At 44.1% G+C, this 24,743-nt stretch overlaps 1 protein-coding gene across 1 annotated transcript; it reads right to left on the bottom strand.

Moving 5' to 3' along the window:
- Positions 1-14,969: 14,969 nt before the first annotated feature.
- Positions 14,970-23,567, bottom strand: LOC106712001. Its single transcript, XM_045678378.1, has 22 exons — positions 23,404-23,567; positions 23,168-23,331; positions 21,283-21,458; positions 20,909-21,074; positions 20,629-20,814; positions 20,244-20,446; positions 19,949-20,167; positions 19,770-19,866; positions 19,519-19,599; positions 18,903-19,402; positions 18,637-18,791; positions 18,382-18,548; positions 18,085-18,310; positions 17,830-18,002; positions 17,513-17,742; positions 16,984-17,195; positions 16,835-16,905; positions 16,469-16,630; positions 16,219-16,335; positions 15,997-16,122; positions 15,688-15,932; positions 14,970-15,348 (listed from the first exon to the last, which is right to left on the bottom strand). The coding sequence occupies exons 1-22, from the start codon at positions 23,459-23,461 to the stop codon at positions 14,970-14,972; spliced, it is 4,113 nt and encodes a 1,370-aa protein (XP_045534334.1). The 5' UTR covers positions 23,462-23,567.
- Between the last annotated feature and the right edge of the window lie 1,176 nt (positions 23,568-24,743).

The following is a 24,743-nucleotide window of genomic DNA, read 5'->3' as shown; positions in this document are numbered from 1 at the left end:
CGCTTAGTACGGTTTCACTGTCCACCGCTCAGGTTCGCGTCGGTTCTCTTCGGAGTAAATAGGTAACCACGCGCGCGGTTTTGGACTCGGGTTCATAGGGATGCATTGTTTAAATACGGTCGGTGGAACATTTACGGTCGCGGATCGACCGGGTACGGATTACGGACTTATTCGCGGAACAGGTAAAGCGAATTGGATGGTTACATAGATTTTATTAGGCCCCTTGGTGGTAAAGCGAGCAGTGGCAACTCTCCCCCAGCTCGTTTAATTTTGGGTTTCGAATTACGGTTTAGACGCAGCCAGATATCGTCTGGCTGGGGCGGGGGACTGTTCGGTACAGTTGCACTGTAGTTCGCTACTTTTGAATTTGGCGGTTTTAATTGTTAGAGAAGGTAGGTCGACTCATTTTTATTCTCCCGCACAAGCGGGTAGTTGGAAATCCCTCTCCGCTACGGACGGGCGCGGGGCCTGCGGGGGGCTTGTGCGGGGAAGGAGTGAGTCGATAGAGCGCATCGTGGCAGCATAAAAAGTGGTCGGCAGTTGGATAGCTCATTGGACGTGTCTATTATTTAGCGTACAGGGTCGCTAAGTTTACGGTTCCGCGTTCGGTTCGGTAAAGGACGCGTCTATAGGGCGCTTACGGGAAGCGGTGCATCGGGTGCATCAGGAGTGCAGCATTGTTGGCGCCTTTAGACTGTATGACTGTGACTTTTTTGACTCGACTGACACCGACAGAGTGACCAGGCACCTGCAGGCGGTGAACGGGGCATCGAGTAGGTGAGTGCCAGTTCATATATTTACATTATTTACGCCAGGCCTTGTGATTCGTAGTTTAAGGCAGGTTGTGCCGCGGGACCCGAACCCGTCGTGTATGGCACAGTGAGTGTACGAGGTAATTGTAAACACGCAAAGCATCTGTCACTGTACCTGCATATTGAACTCCCTCTTAATCTCTTTGGAATAAACAATTTAATAAATATTACTATAGATATTTTGACAATTAAAACTTAATGTCAATCAGAATATTTATACATAAATTATGACTCATTATTTGTGCGGTAATTATTTAAACATGCTAATTGATGGCATCAATCATTTTAACCGGTTTTCGATATTTTTTAATTATCACGTGTAATTCAATCGCAAGCAAACACAATTCCTTGTCACTGTTATAATAAAAAATATTCTTTGCAATAAGCGCAATTGCGTGAAACAAAATTGCGTGAAATTCGCTTAAAATTTAAGAGCTATGTATTTTACATCAATGATAATTTAGCATATTCAACTTAGTTGAAACTGTTATATCTCAAAATAAGCAGTAAAAATGTTTCAGCATTTACCACATTCACTGAAGTCGAAAACAATAACAGAAAATGATAACAAGTGATAAATGGTGCGCCGCCGGCAGCGAGCGGCCACTCTCTTAGATTACTCTACCACAAATATTGTAAAAAGTACATCATTCACCGCCCGACGAAAATATTCACCAACACAACACGTTTTTTATGACACAAAAGTTGTAAAATATTTATATTGCACTTATATTTTGTTGTATTGCAAGACAAACCACTTGAAGGACGCGATGAAAGATGAATCTGTTGCACGAATATCACGACCTCACAGAAGACAGACGTGATGTTGAAGTAATTTCGCGTTTCTTCTGATGATTTTGTGTGCCGTTAAAAAACTTTAATCCTCTTTTCCTTCTTATCTGTTTCTTATCGGGAAAGGAAAGAAGAAGAAGAGAGCGCACAGATAGACTTGGCGTTCCTATGGTCGATTAAAAACAACGCATCTGCTATAACAGATTCTACTGACATCGGTCACTTCGCTATCTCGGCGAATTCAAGTGGCCGCTTGCTCGTTTACCTCCTTATGGTGTAAAAAAACTATACACAACTTCACTTCATAAGTAAATTCATTTAATTTTTCACATACATCAAAAACCTGAAGTAAAACGTAACTTTTGACGAGAGATAAATGAATACAGGTCAAGAAATTAAAGCGCAGGTAATATGTAAGGTAAAGTGTGTAAGTGCGGCCGAGAGGGAAAAGGGTGCTCGTGTCCGGTCGCCGGGTAGCCACCGCTAGCACGGCCTAGATGTTGCCGCGAGGCCGTACTAACGACACGTTGCATACTGTGTTATGCTACGTGGAAGCACTCGCCTCCAAATGTCATGCTTAAGTCCCAGACATCGTATTAAATGTTTTAACATGCGACTTCTTTTGTTTAGTTGCTGGATCCAACTAAAAATCAATAATTCCCGAAAAGCGGTAATACATATTCGAAGCATAGCGAAATAAATATTAAAGGAGTTATTAAATTTGTTGTTCAAATGTCAAGAAAACGTCCTAGACTTCTATATGGCATTAAGAACGGACTATGTGCGCCATGTTATGTGAAGTCGGTGTGCAGCGGCAGAGCATCTGCGGTCTGCTGCGAACACAGAATTGCTTTTAAGACTTGGATCGACCATCACTTGCCACATTTCAACCGCTTGTATTCACTCGATAAATAATTTATTTGCAATTGGAAAGTAAAGTCGAACTATGTCACTCATGAAATATTTTAAATTAAATGTTGGAAAAAACTCAGAAGCTTTAAATTAAAATTAAATCTTTGTGCCAAATACCAACTTATTATGCGGACTCTACCAATGTTAAACCTTCCCGAGGTTTAAACGATACGAAAGCGATTGTCACAAATGTTCGTGCTAGACCCATTGAGACGTTGAGTGGCACTGTTTCGGCGTTAGTTCTGTCAAAAAATGTGTAAAACCTGATATGACATACAAAAACGCTCTCGTGACACTTATTTTGACGTTGACAAATGGGGGGGGTACTAATGAGATATCATAATTATGTTTGACTTATATTCACCGTTTCGGGTATCTTTGTGGGTAAAGTAAAAGATCTTTGTCACAGTAGACAGCAGGCAAGGCACGACCGGCGTAGCGTGAGAGGGATGGGAGCGGCGCTGATTGCACTAACATCCTCTGTGACGAACTCTCACGATGATGTACCAAAATTAATTTGGAATTAAGCCAAGTTTTGATAGCTAATTGGAAACGTCTGCCGCGCCAACTGTGTCAATATGAAATTCAATTTATTCCCAGATATGTGTAAATATCGGCTCGCCAGCGCCGCGCACGTCGCCGCTACGCCATGCCGAAATAAGGATTAAAATCGAAAATTGAAATTTGTTCCTCTAGAAATACAACGGATGCGACGCGATATTGTTTTTTTGATTGACTTTGTTATGAAGACCCATATAACACTTAATAAGAGCAATTGTTAGCGATGCTAGGTCGAAGAGTCGAGAAATGTCCAATCGCATCCTAATTGAGTGAATCGACTTCTAAGTACCAAACAATTCTAGATGTAACAATTTCTAGTGCTAATCGATGGAATAAAGGGTAACATTGACATGTGCGCCGGGATGAGGTCGAGTCGTCTCCTAAAAGCATTATCTTGTCTCGAGCGGCGCGCTACCGCGGCCGCCGACTAGCGCCAGATGTCGTCGCACAGTCAATCAAACTCGAACAATCGAAATCCTAGAGTTATGAACCGACTATTATGTTACAACGACATTAAATAAAACTAAATCGCATACAAAAAAATGTATTTGTCCCCGCCACCGCATATGAGTTGCGCCAAACGTTACAACATCAAAGTGTGACCAGAGCGGAGGCCAGAGGGCGCCGGCCGTGAGATAAGCTTCGGATCAAGTCAATCGGCAAACGCTCACATTCTTTATCCTTTCAATCACTTGATTTTATGACTAAGTGAAATATGTGTATTTTAAGTATGATAGTTAAAAATACTCAATGAATTATTTATACGATTTCGCTAAATAGTAAAACTCTGATCTTCTATACAAAGATATAAATTGAGAAAATATTTGTGACCAATACGACAACAAACATTCATCCGGTTCAATTAATTTTATAAATAATCTATCATCGATAAGATAACGATTTTTTTTCGATGTGGCGAGACCGTTACAAGTAGATGATCGATTTTTTTAACTCAGAAACCACATACTGATAAGCATTTTGTTATCAATATGTGCTTCCATTTTATAATGAAAAACTGACAAGTTGTTTTTGAGTTATGCATGCAGGATTGTCAGCACCTTAGTATTTCGAATGTAGCTGGACAGCTGCCACCCCTGTCGCCCCTTGGTGACGTACATTCAATGTTGCATCATTTGCCCCGCGATATATTGTCACTGGCAACTTTTCATTTTAATTAATTCCATCAAACAATATAATTAAAACAAAACAAATAAGTGAATTGCACTTCATTTACCTCACATATCCATTCAATTTGTGGCTTGAATTAGTTAATTTATCTTAACTCATTTGTGAATCAAAAAAATAAATAAAATAAATTAGATTTATTTACAACTTTGTTGAGTTTGATTGGTTACAACGATTGCCGCAAGATAATAAGTTTTTTTTTGAAGTAGTTTTCATACCTATTTTACATTTTTCAATTCTCTAGGCAGAGGACAGCTACTGCGGACACCTCCTCCACCCCCTGGCGGCGTCCATTTATTACAATTAATACGTGAGGAGAAGTTTTGTCCCCTTTCTTAAGGAAATTGCGCGAACGGATGAATACGTTTCACACAGTTCAAGGTAGATGTGAATAAGTGCAAAAGCTATTATTAATATAAAACATTGTAGAATTTCGACCCATGGGTGTAATAGTTTTGTTTCTAATACAGCAACAACGTCTGTGACAAAGCTGTTCAATCAACCTGCAGTACGGGACGGCTGCGGTCTATCTCACATTTAAGCGTCGTTGCAGACAACGGAAACTACAATTAGTTTTCAAGTCGCTGTCTTACAGTCGTTTTACACTAGCGCGACAACCGGCGACACTGGTTGCACGCGACTGCTATTTCTATGAGCAATGTTTGAACTTTCAACGACACTTTCATACAAATAGCGGCCGCGCGACTCGTGGTACAGTGGAAAAGGGATCTTTGAACAACAGACAGATTGCGATGTAGCGACTGGACAGCATTCACCATTATGTACATTCTACGATATTACTTTGGTATTAGCTAAGTTTCTAGTATTATTATTATTTGTTTGATAAATTGTAAGGATATTGCAGCTTCTGTCAATATAATTATGAATTACTAGAGATCACACGCGATTTCGTCAGCGCAGAAAAAAATAGTAGCCTATACTTCATATGCCCCGCTGCATGCATCACCTACCTTCCCGCATCCCGTCAAAATGGGCCAGTCGTTTAGAAGTTTAACTGTAATAAACTTAGATTTGTAGACGGACAGACGACAGACAGACAATAATTAAAAAAAATGGACTGTCTTATGAGCAACGCAAATATTTATTTTTTCGATATTACAAACAGATACTTAATTTTTTATCCGTAATGAAAATTTTGTAATTTATTTCAATTGCAACACAACACATAAATTATGACGGACACAGATCATAAATGTATCATTGGAATAATTGACAAAATAAATATTGAGCCACAGATGGTCGATGTTGTGCGACCGCAGCTGCTGGGAAGGGGGCACGGCGGCTGGCTGCTGGAGGCTACATCGGTCAGATGCAATTGATTGGTGGGGAGAATGGTGCGGGGGCACGGCGGCGGTCGGTGGCGCGCTGTTGACTACAGTCGAGCTGCGCTGCGGCCACCCACAACGCACAGCATAGCTCACACAAATTAAATGTTAAATCATTATAATATGAAACATTATGCTGATAACTTTGTACTTCAAACTTTTAACGTAAATGAACAAAATTGTATACGTTAAATCAATATACTATTTTCGAAACAGCTAGCGACAAAACTAAGGGTGAAACAAAACAACCTCAAAACAATTTATGTTTAATGTAATGTCTAACTCGATATATCTAAAAATCTATTCCGTGTACTAGTTTCATGACTATATATTTCTGCTCATGTACTAGCTCTAGGTACAACTATAAAATCCAACCCGAAAAGAAAAGGCAGTGATTAGAATTAAATATTAAAAGGGATATCCCTTTCTATGCGGTCACTAAATAAATAAATCGTGAGACGTCAATTTGGGACCCATTTCAAAACCTTTTTGTAGGCTTTTGTGTGGACTGCGAGGTATTAAGAAGTAATAAACCAGTTTCACTAAAACGGACAACACATTCGAAGCGCTGCAACACATTGGAAGTTTCATGACATTTGGAAGAAACTTACTTCTTCGAACTCGGCGGCCCGAGGCTCGCTCTGTGTCACTCTTTAAATTCTGTCAACCTACAAAAAATGACGATAGTAATGTGACGCTATCGTAAATTATTAGAAAATCATTTACTTAGTATATGTTCAACTAAGCTGGTATTTAAAGTAATATGTTGAGCTAAAAAAGGCCCACAAACATACTTCTTAATTTTATCATTCGCACTTAGTCTTCTAGTCTACTCGTAATTTCATTCTTGCATTAAACGTTTTCATGCTCAAGTTGTATATAAAAGGTAAACGCAAAAGCGAGCGCAGCGCGCGTTATCGCGGTCAAGCCGCCCGACGCCCGCCGCCGCCCGCTTGATGAATGCTCATGTTATTTTATTGTAAACGTTACAAAATATCTCTTCGCTAAGATAATTTATTTTCTATAAATTGATTTACCTCAGTTTATATTAACGCGACGCATGTAACTATATATTCGGCTAAGCACGTAATAAATACAAGACCAAAGCTAGAACAGCTCACAATAGCTCCCCGCGCGATACTAGCCACCTCCTGCCGGCACACGCCGCCACAACATTACACACGCCGCACCACAACCGCCGAAAGATGTGCTAAACATATTGTTAACATACCTGTTACAACAGAGTATGGAGATTTATTTCCGGCAACAACAGACAACGACATGAAAATAAAAAACAATGGACTGAATATAGAGTTTATCTGAAAAAAAAATATAAGGACACATATCTATGTATTTCTATAGCCTCCAAAGTGATGAAAGCCCTTTTTGTATAAAGAAGCTATTCTTTACGGGATCGAAATTCATAACTTGACTTGTCGGGAGAAAGGAAGTTGGTAACGAGGCACTGCCGAGGGCGAACATTTTATGAAAACATAGACTCGTGAACTTTGACCTATTCCTTGTTAACAACACTGTCATTTGTCATTAGGATTTCTTAGTTAAAAGTTAGATGTGAATGTTTTAGCCTACAAGAGATGGCCAAACGTTCTTTGATGAATTTTTACTCCATCATAAACAAATGTTTAAAGATGTACTTTTTACGTCGTTACTGCGGTGCAGAGTCAGGCTCTGAGATACTGAGATCCTGCGGGAATACATTCGAATGGTGGTCCGCGACTGCGGCGGCGGGTATGATCGCCGCCTGATAACACGACAACAAACACGAAATGTTTCGCGGTGTATGTATGTACATGTCTGTCCATCTGTCGTGTTTAAATATTAAAGTTTATTTTACAATTTATATATTTTACAAAACATTAATTTTTAAATCAACAATGCAAAGAAACACTGGCAGCCCTTCTTATAAATACAAACATAAAGTATTTTTCAATGAAGGGCTTTCCGAGAATAAAATATGAAAATCTTTTCTCTAAGTTGTAATGAGAAATAACGGCCGCCAAAAACTTTTGTAACGAGCTAATCCCCGGTTGTTTGCGAGGAAAATAAGACATCTCGTGTCAATCACCGGTCACCGCCTCTCCGCTCCGCACAACTTTCAGTGTTGTTCTCTTTCACTTCTTACGAATTTTATTTAATGTTGCAAAAATATTCCTGTTCCCTACTTTATATGTCGGTGGGTTAAATCATAGCTTTTTTTTAAATAAAAAAAAAAACATGGTAAAATAACGTAAGTTCGTAGGCAAGTGTAGTAGTGAATAAGCAATCGGTTAGCAGACATCCGCTGCAGCGTCAGCGAACGTATGCGATCACCCAACACCCTCGTCATGACTGCCAGGTGCCGGGTGCTTGATATTAAATGGTAACAGCGCGACCGCCGCAGTTTCACTTTCCGTTTCCTTTACAACAATTGTAGCAACTCCGCAAAAAATACACATCCGACTTTATTGTACCTCCATTCATTCATCTTCATTTGTTCGGAAAATATAACCATTATGAACCTGCAAGCTTTAAATATTAGATACTTACGCTACTTAGTGCTGTGCTGAAAATCCAGCTAAAGACTAACAAAAATGTTTTCAATGCTTCGTACGAGTTCTGAAAAGAGATAAACCACTTCAATATTTGAATTCCAATTGACCATACTTACGTGTGATTAATTTTTATTTTAAAGACATTTCGACAAGTGCTTTTATGAGATACGAGTTTATTGATTGCAAAGAAAATTAACGACTAAAAGAGTACGTGGAATTGCTACACATATTTATCTGTAAATAACGTAAACCTTATATTTTAAAAGCCGACTGAAATGATCAGAGAAAGATAAAGTCACCTTTCGCAAGGAGTTACCATTTGTGATCTTTAGCATACTCATAAAACTGTTAGTGGCGCTTCCTCTATTGAAGTTATTGTAACTTAGTCTAGACTTGCCAAAGACAGGTTTAATTAGACTTTATGGTGACCAAGTGTCCACTGATAGCCAGCTTTCACACTGCACTCAGATACAAAATGTCGGAATGCGAAGTAAAATGAACTCAGACGATAAAAATTGTCAGATGAAGGCTGTACGAGTTTTGTTTTATTTATCAAAAATAAAACAATCCATAGAATGGCTTGGTTCATTTTTTAAGAAGCCGATATGGCGTGTAATCTGAGAGAGTGCTCTCGACTGCCGGTAACCGGCAATGTGCGACGTCTCCTCCACGGCCCGACCTAACACGATAACACCCACGCATGTCTGCTGACTGACACTTTACAGATTCTTTCTTGGACATTTTGACGTTTTTGAAATAGTTCCTCATCACCAGATTGCTATCAATCTGTGACTCAAGCCTGCTTGATATAAAATATACCTACCAAGGTCAATACTTGCACCTCACAATCTCTTCGTTTTGAGAATTGATAATGATTTTCATACATTTACACGATAGAGCTAGCATGTATAATTTAGACACGCGCCTTTATGACTTCGTCGAAAAAATATGTCAAAATTCGTACGAGTTTATGGTTTCATTCGTTGGTGTACTCTTTACGCCCGATAGGGGGCGCTGCACTTTTAATACACGTTTTGTCGATGACGTTACGAAAACGTTGTCACGAATATTCGTGCTAGGCCCTCAGATTACATTCAATTTCAGCCAATCTGACTGCAATCAAATAAAAAGTTAATCGTTGTACATTTTTTTGGTGGTTGAGAAATAAAACGAATGTATGTATAAAATGTATTTATATAAGTTGGATAATTGAATAAGGCCGACAACACACGAGCGAGCGCGCGGACGTCGGCCGCCGCCTCTCCCTTCTTGTACATTCTCCACTCTTTCTCTATCTCTATACAAAAATATAAATTCAATGTAACGTACTAGCCTCCGCCCCCGCCTCTGCCTGCACAAGGCGCGGGCCACAAGGCCTCCCGCACACCTCCACATCATACAACTTGAGTGTGCGGGAGGCCCAAATATCTACAGTACAGTGAGCAACAACTCAGCTACAACCGACACGAGTTGAGTCTCTCCCCTTCCCTGTAAATACACATCGTAACAAAGTACATCTCTCTTCAGTACACGACAAATGTAAATACGTATGTTAACATTGTTTGGCATTTTTAAATATGGCGATATTTCTACTAGTGATGCAACGGAAGTGTCTTACCGGAACCAGAAACGGAAACAGATGTCAAAAAAAATTTTTAGCAGAAACGGAAACGGAAACGGATGCGGAAACAGAAGTGTAAATAATAATAAAAAACATATTTACAAAAATATTTTTTTCGGTAAAAACAGTTTGTATTCGTTTTTAATTTATTAAGGCATTGGATATCGGTGTCCTTTAGCCTTCAATGTATGTATTTTTACTGCACTGCAATAAGTTAAAATACGCGTTTTTTTTAATTTATTTTCAGGAAACAAAATTACACTATTTACAAATTAGTGTTCGCCAAACCACTCGTGTTGACAAACGACAAATATATTTCTTTATTAATACATTCACTGCTGACCACTCGGATCCGAGTGGGCAGAGCTATTCAGCGCCTCCCCCACGGATCCGAGCGAGGAGCCCGTTCACTTTGTAGTAGCCAGTAAGCCGCCGGCGTTTGAAGCGAGTTCATGTTGCTTTGTGTGGCCACTCTGGCAATATAGTCAACTATAGTCGGATTTTTAATTAGACGAAGCTAACTGACAGTAGCTAATGTCACTTTGTAAAATAATGTTGCCACATTTAAAGTTATAGTGATGCGTTCAGTTCTCGCTCAATCAGATGTATGAACAATGAGTGTGAATAATCATTTCAAACTATAAAAGAATATTATTTCTATTTGTAAAATGTATGCCCTCGACCACATGATCGATAATGTTTCGGACAGATTTAATCGCCAAAAGCGATAGTGATGATTTTTTTCTGATGATGATTAAAAATGTAATAAACGATGTTTTTTATTTTCATTACCTACCTATAACTGTTATATTTCATACATCTATAGTTTCAACTACATGATGTAGTGAATAGGAAAGTCTTACAAGTATCCTCGCAATGTTTTCCTTTATGTTAAAAACACTCGGTATTCAGTATAGGTAGATACTATAGGAACATAGTCGTCGAAAACTCGTTGGTATGTACAAAGTACGACTAAAATACAATTCAGAAATTTCATTCATTCAGGAGTTTTTTCAATCATTCAATTTGTCACAACACTATTTATATTTCATCAAAAACTGACAACACAGTAAACGTCAGCTAGCTTCGTCTAATTAAAAATTCGACTATAACGAAAAAGAGTATTAGTTTCATTCTTACAGTGTTGTAGTGATTAGTATCACGTTCGTACGGAGGCAAACATAAAAATATCTTGTATCACATGAAGCTAAGGCTAAACTTTATGTAATGTATGTATATTTTTTACATATATGTATGTCCTGTATGTGTGTGTGTGTGTATGCGTGTGTGTGTGTGTATGTGTTTGTGTATATGTGTGATGATGATCCCTAGCGCTCAAACGCAAAAAATGTGTTTTTTTAATTGAAATAATTATAATAACATTATTAATTACTCTATATGTTCAACATTCCCAGATACTAAATAAAAATTCATCATGAAAAGTTTTGGTTCCCAGCTGTTACCTTTTTTTATTTTGTAAACAGTGAATGTGTTAAGTATCAAATACACCAAATCTAGATTAGAAAAAGATGTAATTATTAGGCGTCGTTGGCTCGTGGCACTTGACTTGCAATCTGCAGGGCCTGGGTTCGAATCCCGCCATTTCCCGCAATGTGATTTTCGATTTACATATGTACATTAATCCGACGTTCTTACGGCGAAGGAAAATGTAGTGATGCTGCCTGCATATATCTGAAAAAAAATTCAATGATATGTGTGAAATCAACCCGCTCTGGGCCAGCGTGGTTGACTATGGCCTAGTCACCCCTTATTTGGGGTAGGCTCCGAGCCCCTCGGTGGGGATGCATAGTGAGCTGATGATAATAATGATGATGATATATTACATGGTTATCACTTATTCAAAAGTACATTTAATAACTCGTAAGTATGAAATAGTCACATTTTGCCAGTTGTCAAATTTTATATGGACAACAACTAGACAGTTTACTCCAGCAAGAGAAACTGATTGTTTCAAACAGCAGCAGAAAATATTACGCGCTTAAATTCGCAAAATAGTACGTAAACAAACAAATGCGACTGCGCGTCTCGCGCCGCGCATTTGGATCTCTCAGCCGTCGTAAAGTTCCGTTTTATCTCCGTTATAAAAGTTGCGGAAACAGAAGCAGAAACGGATGTTGAAAAGCATGCGGAACTTCCGCACTTGCGGAAACGGAAACAGACATCCGTTGCATCACTAATTTCTACGTTGTATAAAGCTTAATAATAATTCAACAAGTTTCAATTCCCGATGTTTCAATATCATTTGCCGTTGTATTTTATGTTTTTGTAAAAAAAATCCAAATGAAACATCGGAAATTAAAATTGTTTATATTCATAAAAACTTGGAATAAAATTTATTTTAAAGTAAAATATTCCAGTGAATATATCACTATCACTCTTACGGCCTTAAGATTTAAAAATAACATTTTTATATTTAAAAATAATTTCTTATGACATGCAAATGTCTAGTCAATTAACTAAAGCATAAATTTTTATTAAAATAAAATATAAAATATATGAATACATCGAGTGGTGAGGAGCCGATGAGACCTTATTCTGATTCTTACATACAAATACATGCAAAGTACGATAAGAGTGTACTCAGAGTCTGTCCTCACCACTTACTTTTATATTCAACCATTGATCTCTATAAATGGATAAGCGATTTAAACACGCTTGTTGATGTTACGTGACAGTTAATTGTATGTATATTATTAGTTCGAATTCATACCACCGCTACAAACCGTTACCATCAGCGCCAAAATGGCTAAACTCAAATAAGCACAAAATACTAAGTCTTATAGCCAGTCCATTTATAGAGGTCGGTGTATTTGCAACATAATTTGTGGGGCCGTTTGCATTGGGAAGCACGTTCATTGTTACAAAATAATCGACCAAAAAAAAAATAACAATTTTTTTTTTTAGGAATTTAGTGTCACGATATGTTATATTCAGGAAACTAAGTTTATGTTTCAATGTTAGAAAAGTCTTTTACGATATAATTATAATTATAGTTGAGTTAAATAGTAAACATTGAATGCATTATGAATGCAAAAATACACAACATTAAAATTGTACGTATGCGTGTGTCACCTGAACTGCTAACACTAAGCTTAAATGTCTATCCCTCGTTCCAAGAGAAAGTCTAAATATTGCAAACTAGTTAATACTGAAATATTTCAGATAAAATACATAGTCAAACATGAATATCTGAACCGGCGAGAGAGGCGCTACTGTCGCTGTTTAGAGCTAGTTCAGACATGGCGGAATCCGTGCGGATGCAAATCGCGCGGTTAGACTGCGCGGATCTTATTTACATTAGCGCCTATATATTCGTTCATACCTGTCCGCGCGGATTGACAATCCGCGCGGCTACCGCCACTCAACCGCTAGAAAATGAATTCGCGCGGTCGCCGCTCGGATCTATTTACTTGACGTACCTAGAGCGCGTTCAGTTGCTCAGCGGAAGCCGCGCGTATTGGACGGTGACAATGGATCGCTTCGACACCCAGCTATTCATCGATGAGGTGGAAAAGAGACCTGCTTTGTGGGACATCCAATGTGCAGAATATTCTAGTAAAATTATTAGAAACGAACGAAGAATTTCGGTTTAAAACTTCTTAATTTTGGATATAAAGTCTGAAACTGACCATGGGTGAGCCGATCACGTAATATTGGATGCACCCAATACTGCCGTTTCTTCTTTCTTTTTTTTTACGGAGCAACAAGTACACACATATTGCTTTTTCGACTTCCATGATTGAACTGGAACGACTGTCACTCTATGCGGATTACGACACTCCGCATTTACATCCGCGCCTGTCTGAACACTTGCGTTTAGAACCGCGCGATTTGCATCCGCACGGATTCCGCCATGTCTGAACTAGCTCTTATTCTGTCAGAATATATCTTACTAACATTATAAATGTGAATGTTTGAATGAATGGATGAATGAATGACTCTTTGTGAGAAGGTTCCCGCAGAACGAATCTCGATGAAATTTGGCACAGATTTAGAACATAGTGAGAAGAACGCATTGTCTACTATGACAGCTATAATACAAATAGAATCTTGTCACATTTTTTGATGTTGACAGAGGGGCGCTAGTGTGTTGTCATAATTTAGTTTAACATATGCCCACTTGTTCAGATACCCTTGTCACTCTATATGTGTATATGTCACATTACTAACTATACAAATTATAAACTTTCACTTAATTCATCTCTGTTTTTTTTAAATTTCACAAAATAATAAAATTTGTCCGTTCACTTGGAATGGGATATAGATAGGATACAAGTTATTGTACAAAATACTGGACGTTTCTCGTTCGCTCGCACCGAGCGCAGTCCCGACATCACAGCTCCGTACTCGCTACATAAATACATACATGTTCATAGTATACATATGTTATACATCAATGTGCAGGAGGCTCGTTGCTCTCTACTGGCGACGTACAACATCTTTACCTTACTATTGTACTTAATCAATGTATCTAATTAGAAATAAAAGAACTATGTGATGAGCTCTCACATTTATCTGTCTGTGAATGAGTCGAGGCGCTGTGAAAGTTGTACCTCTCGTCTACTTGTACAGGAGAGAATTACATTCCCCGACATGATAAATTCACAGTAAATCGTTGCAAATAAAGAAAAATGGACGGCTACATATATCGTCGGTGCAAAGTGTACACGTTACGTAACTAACGGTTTGTTTTGAATTGTGTCTCTCAGTGATATGGACACTATTATTCAGCTCTCAGCTCTTCTATAACGCACGTATGTTTTGAACGTAGTGATATAATTGATATTTTATAATGAATGTTTACAACATGCGGAGTACGGTGTAAATATCATTGCTCGCCCACACGCTGCGCCCACACGCTGCGCCCACACATTGCGCCCACACACCCCTTTCCACCCTCTTCAAGTAATTCTACCAAAGGAATACAAGCTTTGATCCAAGAACAATCAAAAGCACACGTCAAGATAACACAATTTAACAACAGGGGGAGCAACATGTCAATACTCTCTAGTCTCTAGGACCAGTAAGAAGGCAGGTGGCACTGCTGTGCGCACGCGGTACCTGCGTGTCAGTCGTGTGGGCCGTGCGGGGCGTGTCAGTCGTGTGGGCCGTGCGGGGCGTGTCAGTCGTGTGGGCCGTGCGGGGCGTGTCAGTCGTGCGGGGCGTGTCAGTCGTGCGGGGCGTGTGCGGGGCGGTGCGTGCGCGGGCGGCGCGCGGCGGCGTGCGCCAGGGAGTAGCTCTCGGGCTGGAATGTGGGCGGACACTGCAGGTGCGGGTACGTGCCGCGTCCGCTCTCCTGTAACGCACACGTCTCCTCCCCTGTATATAACATTACTTTGTGCGGCGCCGAGGTGTCACGCTCGTCATAGTCATCATTTACCTGACGCGCGCCGCCGAACATCAACCTGAGACGAGATACGCCAGGCCCGCTCGCCGCGCCGCCCGCCGCGTCCCCCGCCCCGCCTGCCGCCCCGCTGCCCGCCCCGCTGCCCGCCCCGCTGCCCGCCCCGCTGCCCGCCTCCTCGCCGCCGCCGCTCACCCAGCTGCTAATACAATACAAATATAACTACATTAATTCATTGTTACACCTCAATTTTAAAATTTGGCTTAACACATGTAAAACATGTCGGCCTCGGATGGGCTCGATTCGAACTAATCTGTGCCGACACATTATTAAATGTATTTAAGCGTAGCCATTTTTATACAGTTTATTACAGTGTCTTATGAAAGTTTAAACGTAATCAATGATCGTCAATGTATATATAAATCTATTGATGAATTACATGTGTTAAAATAGTGAAATAGTGTTTTTACTTAAAAATAAAATAGACTGTATATAATAGATTGTACGACCTGTCTGGCGCGGGCCTGGCGCCGGAGTGCACCTGGAATGTTGTACAGAATGTGTTAGCACGTGTAACCAACGCATCGATTTTATTGTACAAATCGAGCAGCGGCAGTAGCAGTGGCTACCTTGTGGTTCCTGCGCAGCGAGTCGCGCCAGTCCGCCGCAGCCGCAGCCGCAGCCGCAGCCGCAGCCGCAGCCCCGCCCGCCGCACGCTCGCACCTGCAGCAGACCGCACACGTCACCGCACAAGTCATCACACCACAAGCACTGCATGTACTTGTACTTCAATGTAACACTACCACTCGCATAAATGTAATTCGCTTGGAATATCATAAGAGATGTATACGTGCCCGTGTGCGGCGCGCTTGTTGGGGTCTTGTCTGAGGTCGCGCTTGGGGTCGCGCAGCTCGCCGTAGATGACGTCGGGCACGACGCGGCCCAGCTGCGCCCGCAGCTCCTGCGGACACGCGCACTGGGGGTCACTGGCGGCGGGGGAGGGGCGGGGGCGGGGCGGGAGCGGGGCCGGGGCCGGACTCACCTGGTGCGATGCGGGGCCGGGCGCTGGGGCGGGGGCGGGGGCGGGGGCGCGCTGCTGTCGCTCCTCGGCCTGGCGCTGCAGCATGAACTGCTCGAGGGTGACGAGCCCCACCAGAGTGTCGGGTTTGTGCGCCGGACGCCGCGGCACCTGCTCGCAACACTTGCTACAGTTTGTTTGCCAATATTACATATCACAACGAAAATCTTACACCAGAATAAATTTGTAAAACTCTGTTAGAAAGAAAAGCATAATAAAAATAGGATAAAAAGATAATGAATACTTGTATCGCCGGCTTGGTGACGAAGTCGCTCTTCTCGAAGTCGAGCAGGTTGGGGTTGGAGGCGTGGATGTAGTCGATGGGTTTGGGCAGTCTCTTGGCCGCGCTCGCCGCCCGCCCCGGACTCGCCGCCCGCCCCGGACTCGCCGCCCGCCCCGGGCTCGTCTACACAATACGGTACAATAACTATATGTATTAGTAAAGATTTAACATATTCTTGTGGTAATTGTGTGGAGGTCACTGGCGCGAGCTCGTATTGTCGCATCACTCCAGCACTGAGCAAGTATGCTGAGATATCAAAACCTAACTGCGGACAAATTCAGCCGCTGTCTCGAGGACATAAAATGAAAGTATTTAAAAGTGGCGTACCTTGCGAGGTTTGTGCTCGTCCTTGGCGCGGTGTCGGGAGAAGAAGCGCAGATACTTTCTGTCGAGGCTGGCTGCGGCGGGGGCGGGGCTGGGGCCGGGGCCGGGGCCGGGGCCGGGGCCGGGGCCGGGGCCGGGGCCGGGGCCGGGGCCGGGGCCGAGCGCGACGCTCTCCTGCGATTCGCTGCGCTGCGCGCGGTGCGTCAACTTCTTGAGGGACCCGAACTTGGACTTGTCTTTATCCCGCTCCCGCTCCCGTTCCCTGTCTCTCTCTCTCTCCCTCAGGTCGTGCCGCCTCTCCGAGCTCTCGGTATCGGAATCGGTATCCGAATAATCCGTTTCAGAAAACTGCTTAAAGATTTCCTGCAAATTGCGTTGTTCACTTATTTATATATTTTCTTTCCTTCGCCTATCTATTTTGTGTACATATTTCAGGATCGAGAAGCACAAAAACGAAAATTAATTAAAATCTCAAGATCCTAACTGAACTCGAGCCGTAATCGAGTAACTTTACTTGATAAATGTAACTTCGTACACTATCAATGGAACCTCAGAGTGTCGTCGGCTGCGGACTGCGGACTGCGGGCTGGCCGGAGCACTCACTAGTTTTGAAACATTCCTGTTTCTAGTGGCTGTGGCTGTGTGGTGACAATGACAATGAGATGCAAGCTGACCGTGCCGGTGCCGGTGGTGGTGGCGGCGGTGGTGGTGGGGTGAGGCAGCAGCGAGGGCAGCAGCGTGGCGCGGTGGATGAGCTGTATCCAGGCCAGCATGGCGTCGCGGGAGTCGCACGCGAAGTAGAAGGCGGTGCCCGTGTGGTACACCTTGAAGGCGTGCGCGCGCGACTTCACCTCGCCCGCCGCGCACACCGTGAACCCCTCCAGGTAGATCATGCAGTCTGCGCGCGAGCACTGCGGACACACCGCCGGACACCCGTCACTGCGCTGCGCTGCGCCCTCGCGACCGGTGCGCAGCGCAGCGCAGCGGTGCGTACTTACGTCGGGCGAGCGGTAGGCGTAGAGCAGGTTGTGCGCCAGCAGCAGATGGCGACGCGCCCAGCGGGGCTGCTGAGCGGTGCGCGCCCTCACGCGCTGCCACACGCCGCCGCCCGCCGCGCCGCCCGCCGCGCCGCCCCGCGCCGCCACCGCGCGCGCGCTCACCTCGCGCCTCTCTGATGGATCACATTAAATTTATCTCAAAGCATCCGATATTAAATTCGTGTAAAAGCAAAAATATAAATATGATATACTGACTGGCCAGCATAGAGTTCTTCTTCTTGAGGCTGCGCGTCTTGGAGGAGGTGAAGAGCGCGCGCGAGGTGGAAGAGGGGGGCGTGGCCACGGGCATGTGGGCGGGGCCGGGGGCGGGCGCGGGCGGGGACTGCGGGGCGTCCGCCTCGCCGTTGATGGGCGGCAGAGCTCGCCGCTCCGTGGACACCAGTCGGATGTCGTGCTTCGTGATGTGCCGCACCAGCGACCCCTGCACATCACATCACATTAGGATATAAAAGTTTCATAGCTACACCTGATGCCAGCAGTGCCTAGTCATACCTGCGAGTCTCTGGTGAGGCGCGGCGCGGGCGTGGCGGGCGCGGAGGCGGGCGCGGGGGCGGGGGCGGGGGCGGGGGCGGGGGCGGGCGCGAGGGCGGGAGCGGGGGCGGGGGCGGGGGCGGGTGGCGACAGCGGTGACGTCACGGCCGACGCGCTCTCCCCCGCACCTGCAGCGTTGGACAAACAGTAACCTAATGAAGTGGAAGGATTATTTTCATAAAGTGTGACTGCAGATGCATGCAGTGCAGTACATACCGATATTGAGCAATGGCGCGGGCAGGTCGCGCGGCGGGGCGGGCGGTGCGGCGGGCGGGGCGGCGCGCGGTGCGGCGGGCGGGGCGGCGCGCGGTGCGGTGCGCGGCGGCGGGTCGGGCGGGGCGCTGCGCTCCGCGGCGCGAGGTCTGGGCTGACTGCAAACCGCGTTATTTAAAACAAACAATAATGACGGGATCAATTAAAAACCTAAAGCAAAAATTCCGAGGCAATCTCATTAGCAAATTTAAAATTAAAGAGTTTCGAACCGGAGCAGCATAACCCGACGTCGGTCGGCTGTAGGGCTGTGGGGCGCGGAGACTTCGGTCGCCGACGTCTCCGACTCGTCTCCGATGACGAGGTCGATGAGCGGGCGGTTGCGCGCCTCCACCAGGGCGAGGTTGCGGGCCTCGTGCCGCCGGCTGCGCTGCTGCAGGATGGCCTCGCCGATCTGGCAGCTGGACTTCTTGAAGTCTAGGATCTGTCCGGCTTTCTCCGAGGGCGGCAGGGGGGGCCCGTCGGTGGGAGTGGTGGGCGACTCGGGGATGGTCTGCGCGGCGAGAGGGGGCTCCGGCGGGGAGCCGTCGAAGTCGTAGGCGGGCGTGGAGTGGCTCTTGTCGAGCTTGCCGCGGGGTGCGGAGGGCGAGGAGGGCGTAGGGGGCGCGGGGGGTGCGGTGGGCGCGGTGGGCGCGGGGGGCGCGCGCGGCGGCACGCCCAGGCAGGTGCGCGGGCGCGGCGACAGCTCCAGCCCGGTGCTGTACGACACCGCCTGAACAAAGCGCATACAATACTTTGCGATCGGTGTTGCTTTATGTCTCAGTTTATTTTGTTATCAACTCAAGTTATCGTAACAATGCTGTGCAGCGGTTCAGCAAGGGCGGGTACCTTGTCGCGGCGGTAGAGGGCGTCCTCCGGCGGCGGGCTGTGGCCGCGCTCCCAGCGCCGCTGCTGCAGCTCCTGCCAGAACTGACGACGAACAAATAGTTCAATATGATTCGCCGTTTCGTACGTTACATTCGTTCACGAAATGAGATCGAACGAAGGATCATATGATCCAGGATTTTTGAGACTTGGAGGCTCAAATAATGAAAAATATTAATTTGAAAGTAGTTTATACAAGTGCGATGGTGACATACCCGGTGCAGTGCGAGGTGGTGCCGGCGCGCGGGCGGGCTGCCGCCGCTCACGCTGTGCCGGCGCCGCGCCGCGCCCCGCGGCCGCTCCCCGTACATCCTTAGAACATAACAACGGCTCGTTACCGTGTCGCTGCGCGCGGTAACAAATGTTCTATAAGTTCTTTTCGTGGTCGAGGTACCTGGCGCCGTCCAGGTGCAGGTGCGTGGGCGAGGCGGGCGGCGACAGCGGCTCGCTCTCGTCCGAGGACGAGGCGGGCGCCTGCTCCGCGCCCGCCTGCTCGCCCCCAGTCTCCACCGGGCGCCCGCCCGCCGCGCCCGACTGCCCGCCCGGCGCCGCGCCCTCCGAGCCCCTCCCGCGCTCCTCGCCTCCGGTCAACTCGGGGACCTTCAACTCGTATCTGAAAAAGGAACTCCGTCGTTTGAACGATCCCAGTGCACGCGTGAGATGGCGCGTGTCGGCGGTGCGGCGGTCACCTGTGCAGGAGGAGGTCGGCGGGGGGCGGGGGGCGGCGCCGGGCGCGGCGGGGGGCGTGCAGGGGCGGGGTGCGGGCGGGTCTCGCGGCGCCGCGCCTGCGCAGACGCAGCGGCAGGTCGCCGCCGGGCGCCGCGGCCGCAGTGCGCGCACACAGCCGCTCCACCGCCTCGCCGCTCCAGCCGATGACGCACTGCCCGCCCACCTGCAACAGATGGTAATACTGTTTCTCAATCATAATTTACATCTTCTACTTTAGGAGAAAACTTTTGAGGAATCTTTTCTAAGTATTTCAGAGGGGGTGTAGGGGTGTAGGGGTGTAGGGATGTAGGGGTGTAGGGGTGTGTGTGAGGTGTCAGACGTGTGTCGCGCGAGGTGGTGTAGGACCTGCACGATCTCGTCCCCGTCGTGCACGGCGCCCGAGGCGTGCGCGGGCGAGCCGAAGCGGATGTGGGCGAGCTGGTGATGGCCGCAGAAGGAGGGCAGCACCTCGAAGCCGAGCGCGCGCGCGCCCTGCCGCAGCGTCACCGTGTCCAGCGAGGCCGGCTGCAGGATCATCGGGTCCGACACGTCCTGCGGAACGAGTCAGCGGTGTCGGTGAGTGGGGCGCCCGCTGGTGCGTGCGGCTGCGGCTGCGGCGTGCGGCTGCGGCTGCGGCGTGCGGCACCTGTATGATGTAGTCGGCGAGCTGCGCGGCGGCGGCGGCGGCTGCGGCGACAGCGCGCGCGGGCTGCTCGGCGAAGCGGTCTCGTTGCGCGCACGTGGCCGCCTCCAGCGCGAGCTTGAGCAGCGCCGCCTTGCGCTCGCCCAGCGCCACGCCTGTGCCCGCCCACCTGCACACCAGCATCTCTTTACTATTACATAATGTTCATAAGTTATACAGTTCCTCTAAACTACCATAGTCTTCAACTGTCTAGTACGTACACAGTGATGTTTAGTATTTTGGTTAGTGAATATGTTCATTGAATTTCAGAATAATCAGAATTCACTTCGTTCGTTTCCTTAATGAAGGGAGGTACTCGTGTACGAGTGTATACTCGCCTGTCGAGCCAGCAGACGAGCGGCTTGACTGCGTGCACGGTGCGCGCCACGTCCGCCAGCGAGTGCGTCTCGAGGCGCGCGTCGGCGGCGTGGCGCAGCGCGCGCGCCAGCGAGGTCGCCGCGCCCGACACGCGCAGCGCCAGCTGCTGCACGCACTCGCGCGACACCTCGTACTGCTGCAACACAGGCACCCCCGCACACAGCCACAGTACTCTAACTGCTGCACTGCTCGATGTCTACACCGGCGGACCTGAGCTCTTTATTTCTAAAAGTAAACAATGTGACCCAAAAAATGGCAGTCTATTATACTTGTTCAAAGATATTTTACAAATTTTACAATGTCATTGTATTTTATATCAAAAATATACATTTTTCACTGTAACTCACAAAGGAATCTATTCACTTGGGCCCACACAGTACTGTAATATATAACAATACTAACTTTACTAATACTATAAATGTGAAAGTAACTCTGTCTGTCTATATATCTCACTTTCACTCCAAAACTATTGAATCGCTGAAGGCTTAGAAATTACATAGGCTACTTTAAACTAATTAAAAATAAAACTTAAAAATAATTTCGCCAATAAACTGCTCTTGCAGTTTGGCGAAATTATTTTTTTGTTATCAAATTTGATGTAATGCTTAAATAAATAAATAAAAATAAAAAAATAAATAAATGCAAAAAAAGGGTTGTAAGATGACTGAAAGGATGAATGGAATGTTATAAAGAAGTTGATACTACTTTACAACATTCCATTCATCCTTGATGAATGATGATTCATTTGTACAGTTAGAAGATTGAAACTCAATTTTTAGACTTTTAATTTGATTAAAATAAAAATGACTTTCAAAGTTTGTAAAAAAAGGGATAACTAACTAACTAGAATCACTGTGTCACCCTAGTTAGTTAGTTAAAGTTTGTAAAAATTTTACCCTCAAGATTGCCAAATAACAATAGGGAAAAGGGAATTAAAGTTTATACGGGAATATGTAATATTTATGTGAATGTTTTGTATGTTTGAGTCAAATAATTAGCCTAAATAACTAAAATGCTACCCGAGGACAGTATTTCAAACTTACAAAGTCGCAGGAGGCAGTCATATAAAAATATTAAAAATATCAAAATGTTAAAATCTCCTTTAAAAAAACATACAGTATAAACTCCTTATAATGAAACTTGATGTAACATTAAAATTGCTAGCACATTTTTAAATCCAGTCACTTAAATTCTCATTAACTTTAGTAAGTTAACATAACGTCAGTTGTTTACAGACTTTAGAACTGTAATTGTGTTGAGTTTGTGATTTTTTTTGCATATTGACGCAAAAGTTTTATTAATTCACTCGATAGAAACATGAGAACTGATAAATGATGACAGCAAAGCAGTAAAATAATATCTTTTACCTGTCTACATTTAATGTCTACACTTTATTACATTGCACAATCCTGTTACTTGACTAACATTAGATAGTTTTCACTGTACACCATAGTTTGCCCAGTGAAGTTTTCTATGAGTTACAGAATAATATAATAAACAATATGAGCCATTAAGGAGTAAACTTACATTTGCAATAACTTCTAACATTAAATCACCAATGAAAATATTAATAGTATAAAAAAAAATTGTAATTTTACTGTAAGGATTTTTTTAAAGATTCTTTGGACAAACTGAGACTGTGAACCAAAACTAACAAATTAATCAAATTGTCAAAAAAAAATTAATGAATAAAATAATATAAAAATGATTCAATTAATATATACTGGGAATACAAAATATTTTAATTTTCTTTAAATACCACAAGGTTTTAATTTTTATATTGAACAGAACAAAACTCAGCTAGTATGATAATGTGTAAATTCAAGGGAATCAAATATTACATACAAAGTTCCGCAAGTGTTCGACTGCTTCGAGCAGCAGCTCCTGGTGCCCGATAATGTGAATTCCGAGATATTCAAGATCATCACATCGGAGGGTGAGCAGCTTGGCGCCGTCCAGACCGCGCTGGCGGAGCGCCGGCACGTAGCCCGCCACAGTGGGCCCCAGCCCTGCACACAACACACGCACACTGTGACTCACCAAGCGAAAACTATACAATCAACACTACTCCATTTACTAACCAGACAGCCAATCCATCACCTGGTCCGGTGACCACTCTGCTATGTTTAAACTTCCCATTTTGACTAACTTGATTGATTACTATTAGTTATATCACAGCACATTTTCATAACAATACAAATTGCTTTACAAAATATTATCAGCCGACAGAACAGCACCGATGTTTATTGTCATTACTGTCAAAGTCAAATCCTGTCCTGTTTAGTTGACATTGCCACTTTAAAAAACAGATTATCCGAACTGATCATGATGAAAAAAAAGTGCTTCATAATTATAACGTGTTATATGTTTAAAATTTAACTTTATGTAAAATTCTCAAAAGTACTTTGTCTATGCTTAAAATAATAGATAACTAGTTGGCGCTATGAACACATTAAAAATGTTCGAATTTACACTTTACTTACAGCTCGCTAGATGGCGCTTTTTTTATTTGATTGGAATAAAATGGGGCATGAACACGACCAAATCAAAGACCGACAAAATAAAGATTATTCAATTCGTATATAACGTTGATTAAAATTAACAAAATGAAACAAAAGCATGAATTTTTTAATTTTAAAAATCAATACTTTATAGGTATTATTTTATTGATCGTGCCTAAAATGGTCCTACGACGGACAAATAATTTTTATCTTTGTTACGCGTACCTATTTTTAATAAAGAAAATTCAATGAGTTTAATACAAAATCAATCATAATTAGGATGGGAACTATGATAAAAAAACAGCGATTTTAGTCGCCAGGCGACTTACGCAATACATTATCATAGGATTTTTTATTCTTTCGTCGCCAAATCCAGTCGCTTCACCTCTTTTTATAAGATTGTCGCTGCGATTTTCGAGACGGTAGATCAAATCTACACAGTTGACATTTTGTAAATTCGTGTACCTACTAGTGGCGACGATTCAACGTTGTGTGCAGTTGTGTGTACGGTGCGCGCACTACGCGATACTAGGGACGCAAGTGTACAATATTAGTATTGAAGATTTACGTTTCCTTCTGTATAAAGTCCTTTTATATACAATGAAACGTGAATTGCACATGTTGTTTGAATTGTTCGAACCCATCATCGCGAGTAACATGTAGCCCACGCTCCGAACACGCACATAACGTTGAACGTAGCCGCGATTCGTCTATTCCATAGATAATACACACATAAACTGCTATCTATTCGATCAATACAGGCATAGCGACAACACGATTTAACTATTCTACATGAACATACAAAATGCAATTGTAATCATTTGTATAGATTTGCTTCGCCGTCTTCAAAATCGCGGCAACATTTTTGCAACGATCTTAATAAACAAAGGTAAGCAGTCTAGCACGGAAATATATTCGAG

The sequence above is a fragment of the Papilio machaon genome, chromosome 6 (genome assembly GCF_912999745.1).
Source record: "Papilio machaon chromosome 6, ilPapMach1.1, whole genome shotgun sequence".
Classification (NCBI taxonomy): Eukaryota; Metazoa; Arthropoda; class Insecta; order Lepidoptera; family Papilionidae; genus Papilio; species Papilio machaon.
This window is presented reverse-complemented; position numbering and strand designations above follow the sequence as displayed.

Bases quoted from the DNA above. Each gene is read 5' to 3' on its own strand.
- LOC106712001 (XM_045678378.1), bottom strand. From the start codon at position 23,461: ATGGGAAGTTTAAACATAGCAGAGTGGTCACCGGACCAGGTGATGGAT. The intron at 18,003-18,084 runs GTCAGTATATCA...GTGATCCATCAG, and splicing joins GAAGAACTCTATGCTGGCCA to AGAGGCGCGAGGTGAGCGCG. The intron at 16,631-16,834 runs GTACGCCACTTT...CGTATTGTGTAG, and splicing joins ACGAGCACAAACCTCGCAAG to ACGAGCCCGGGGCGGGCGGC.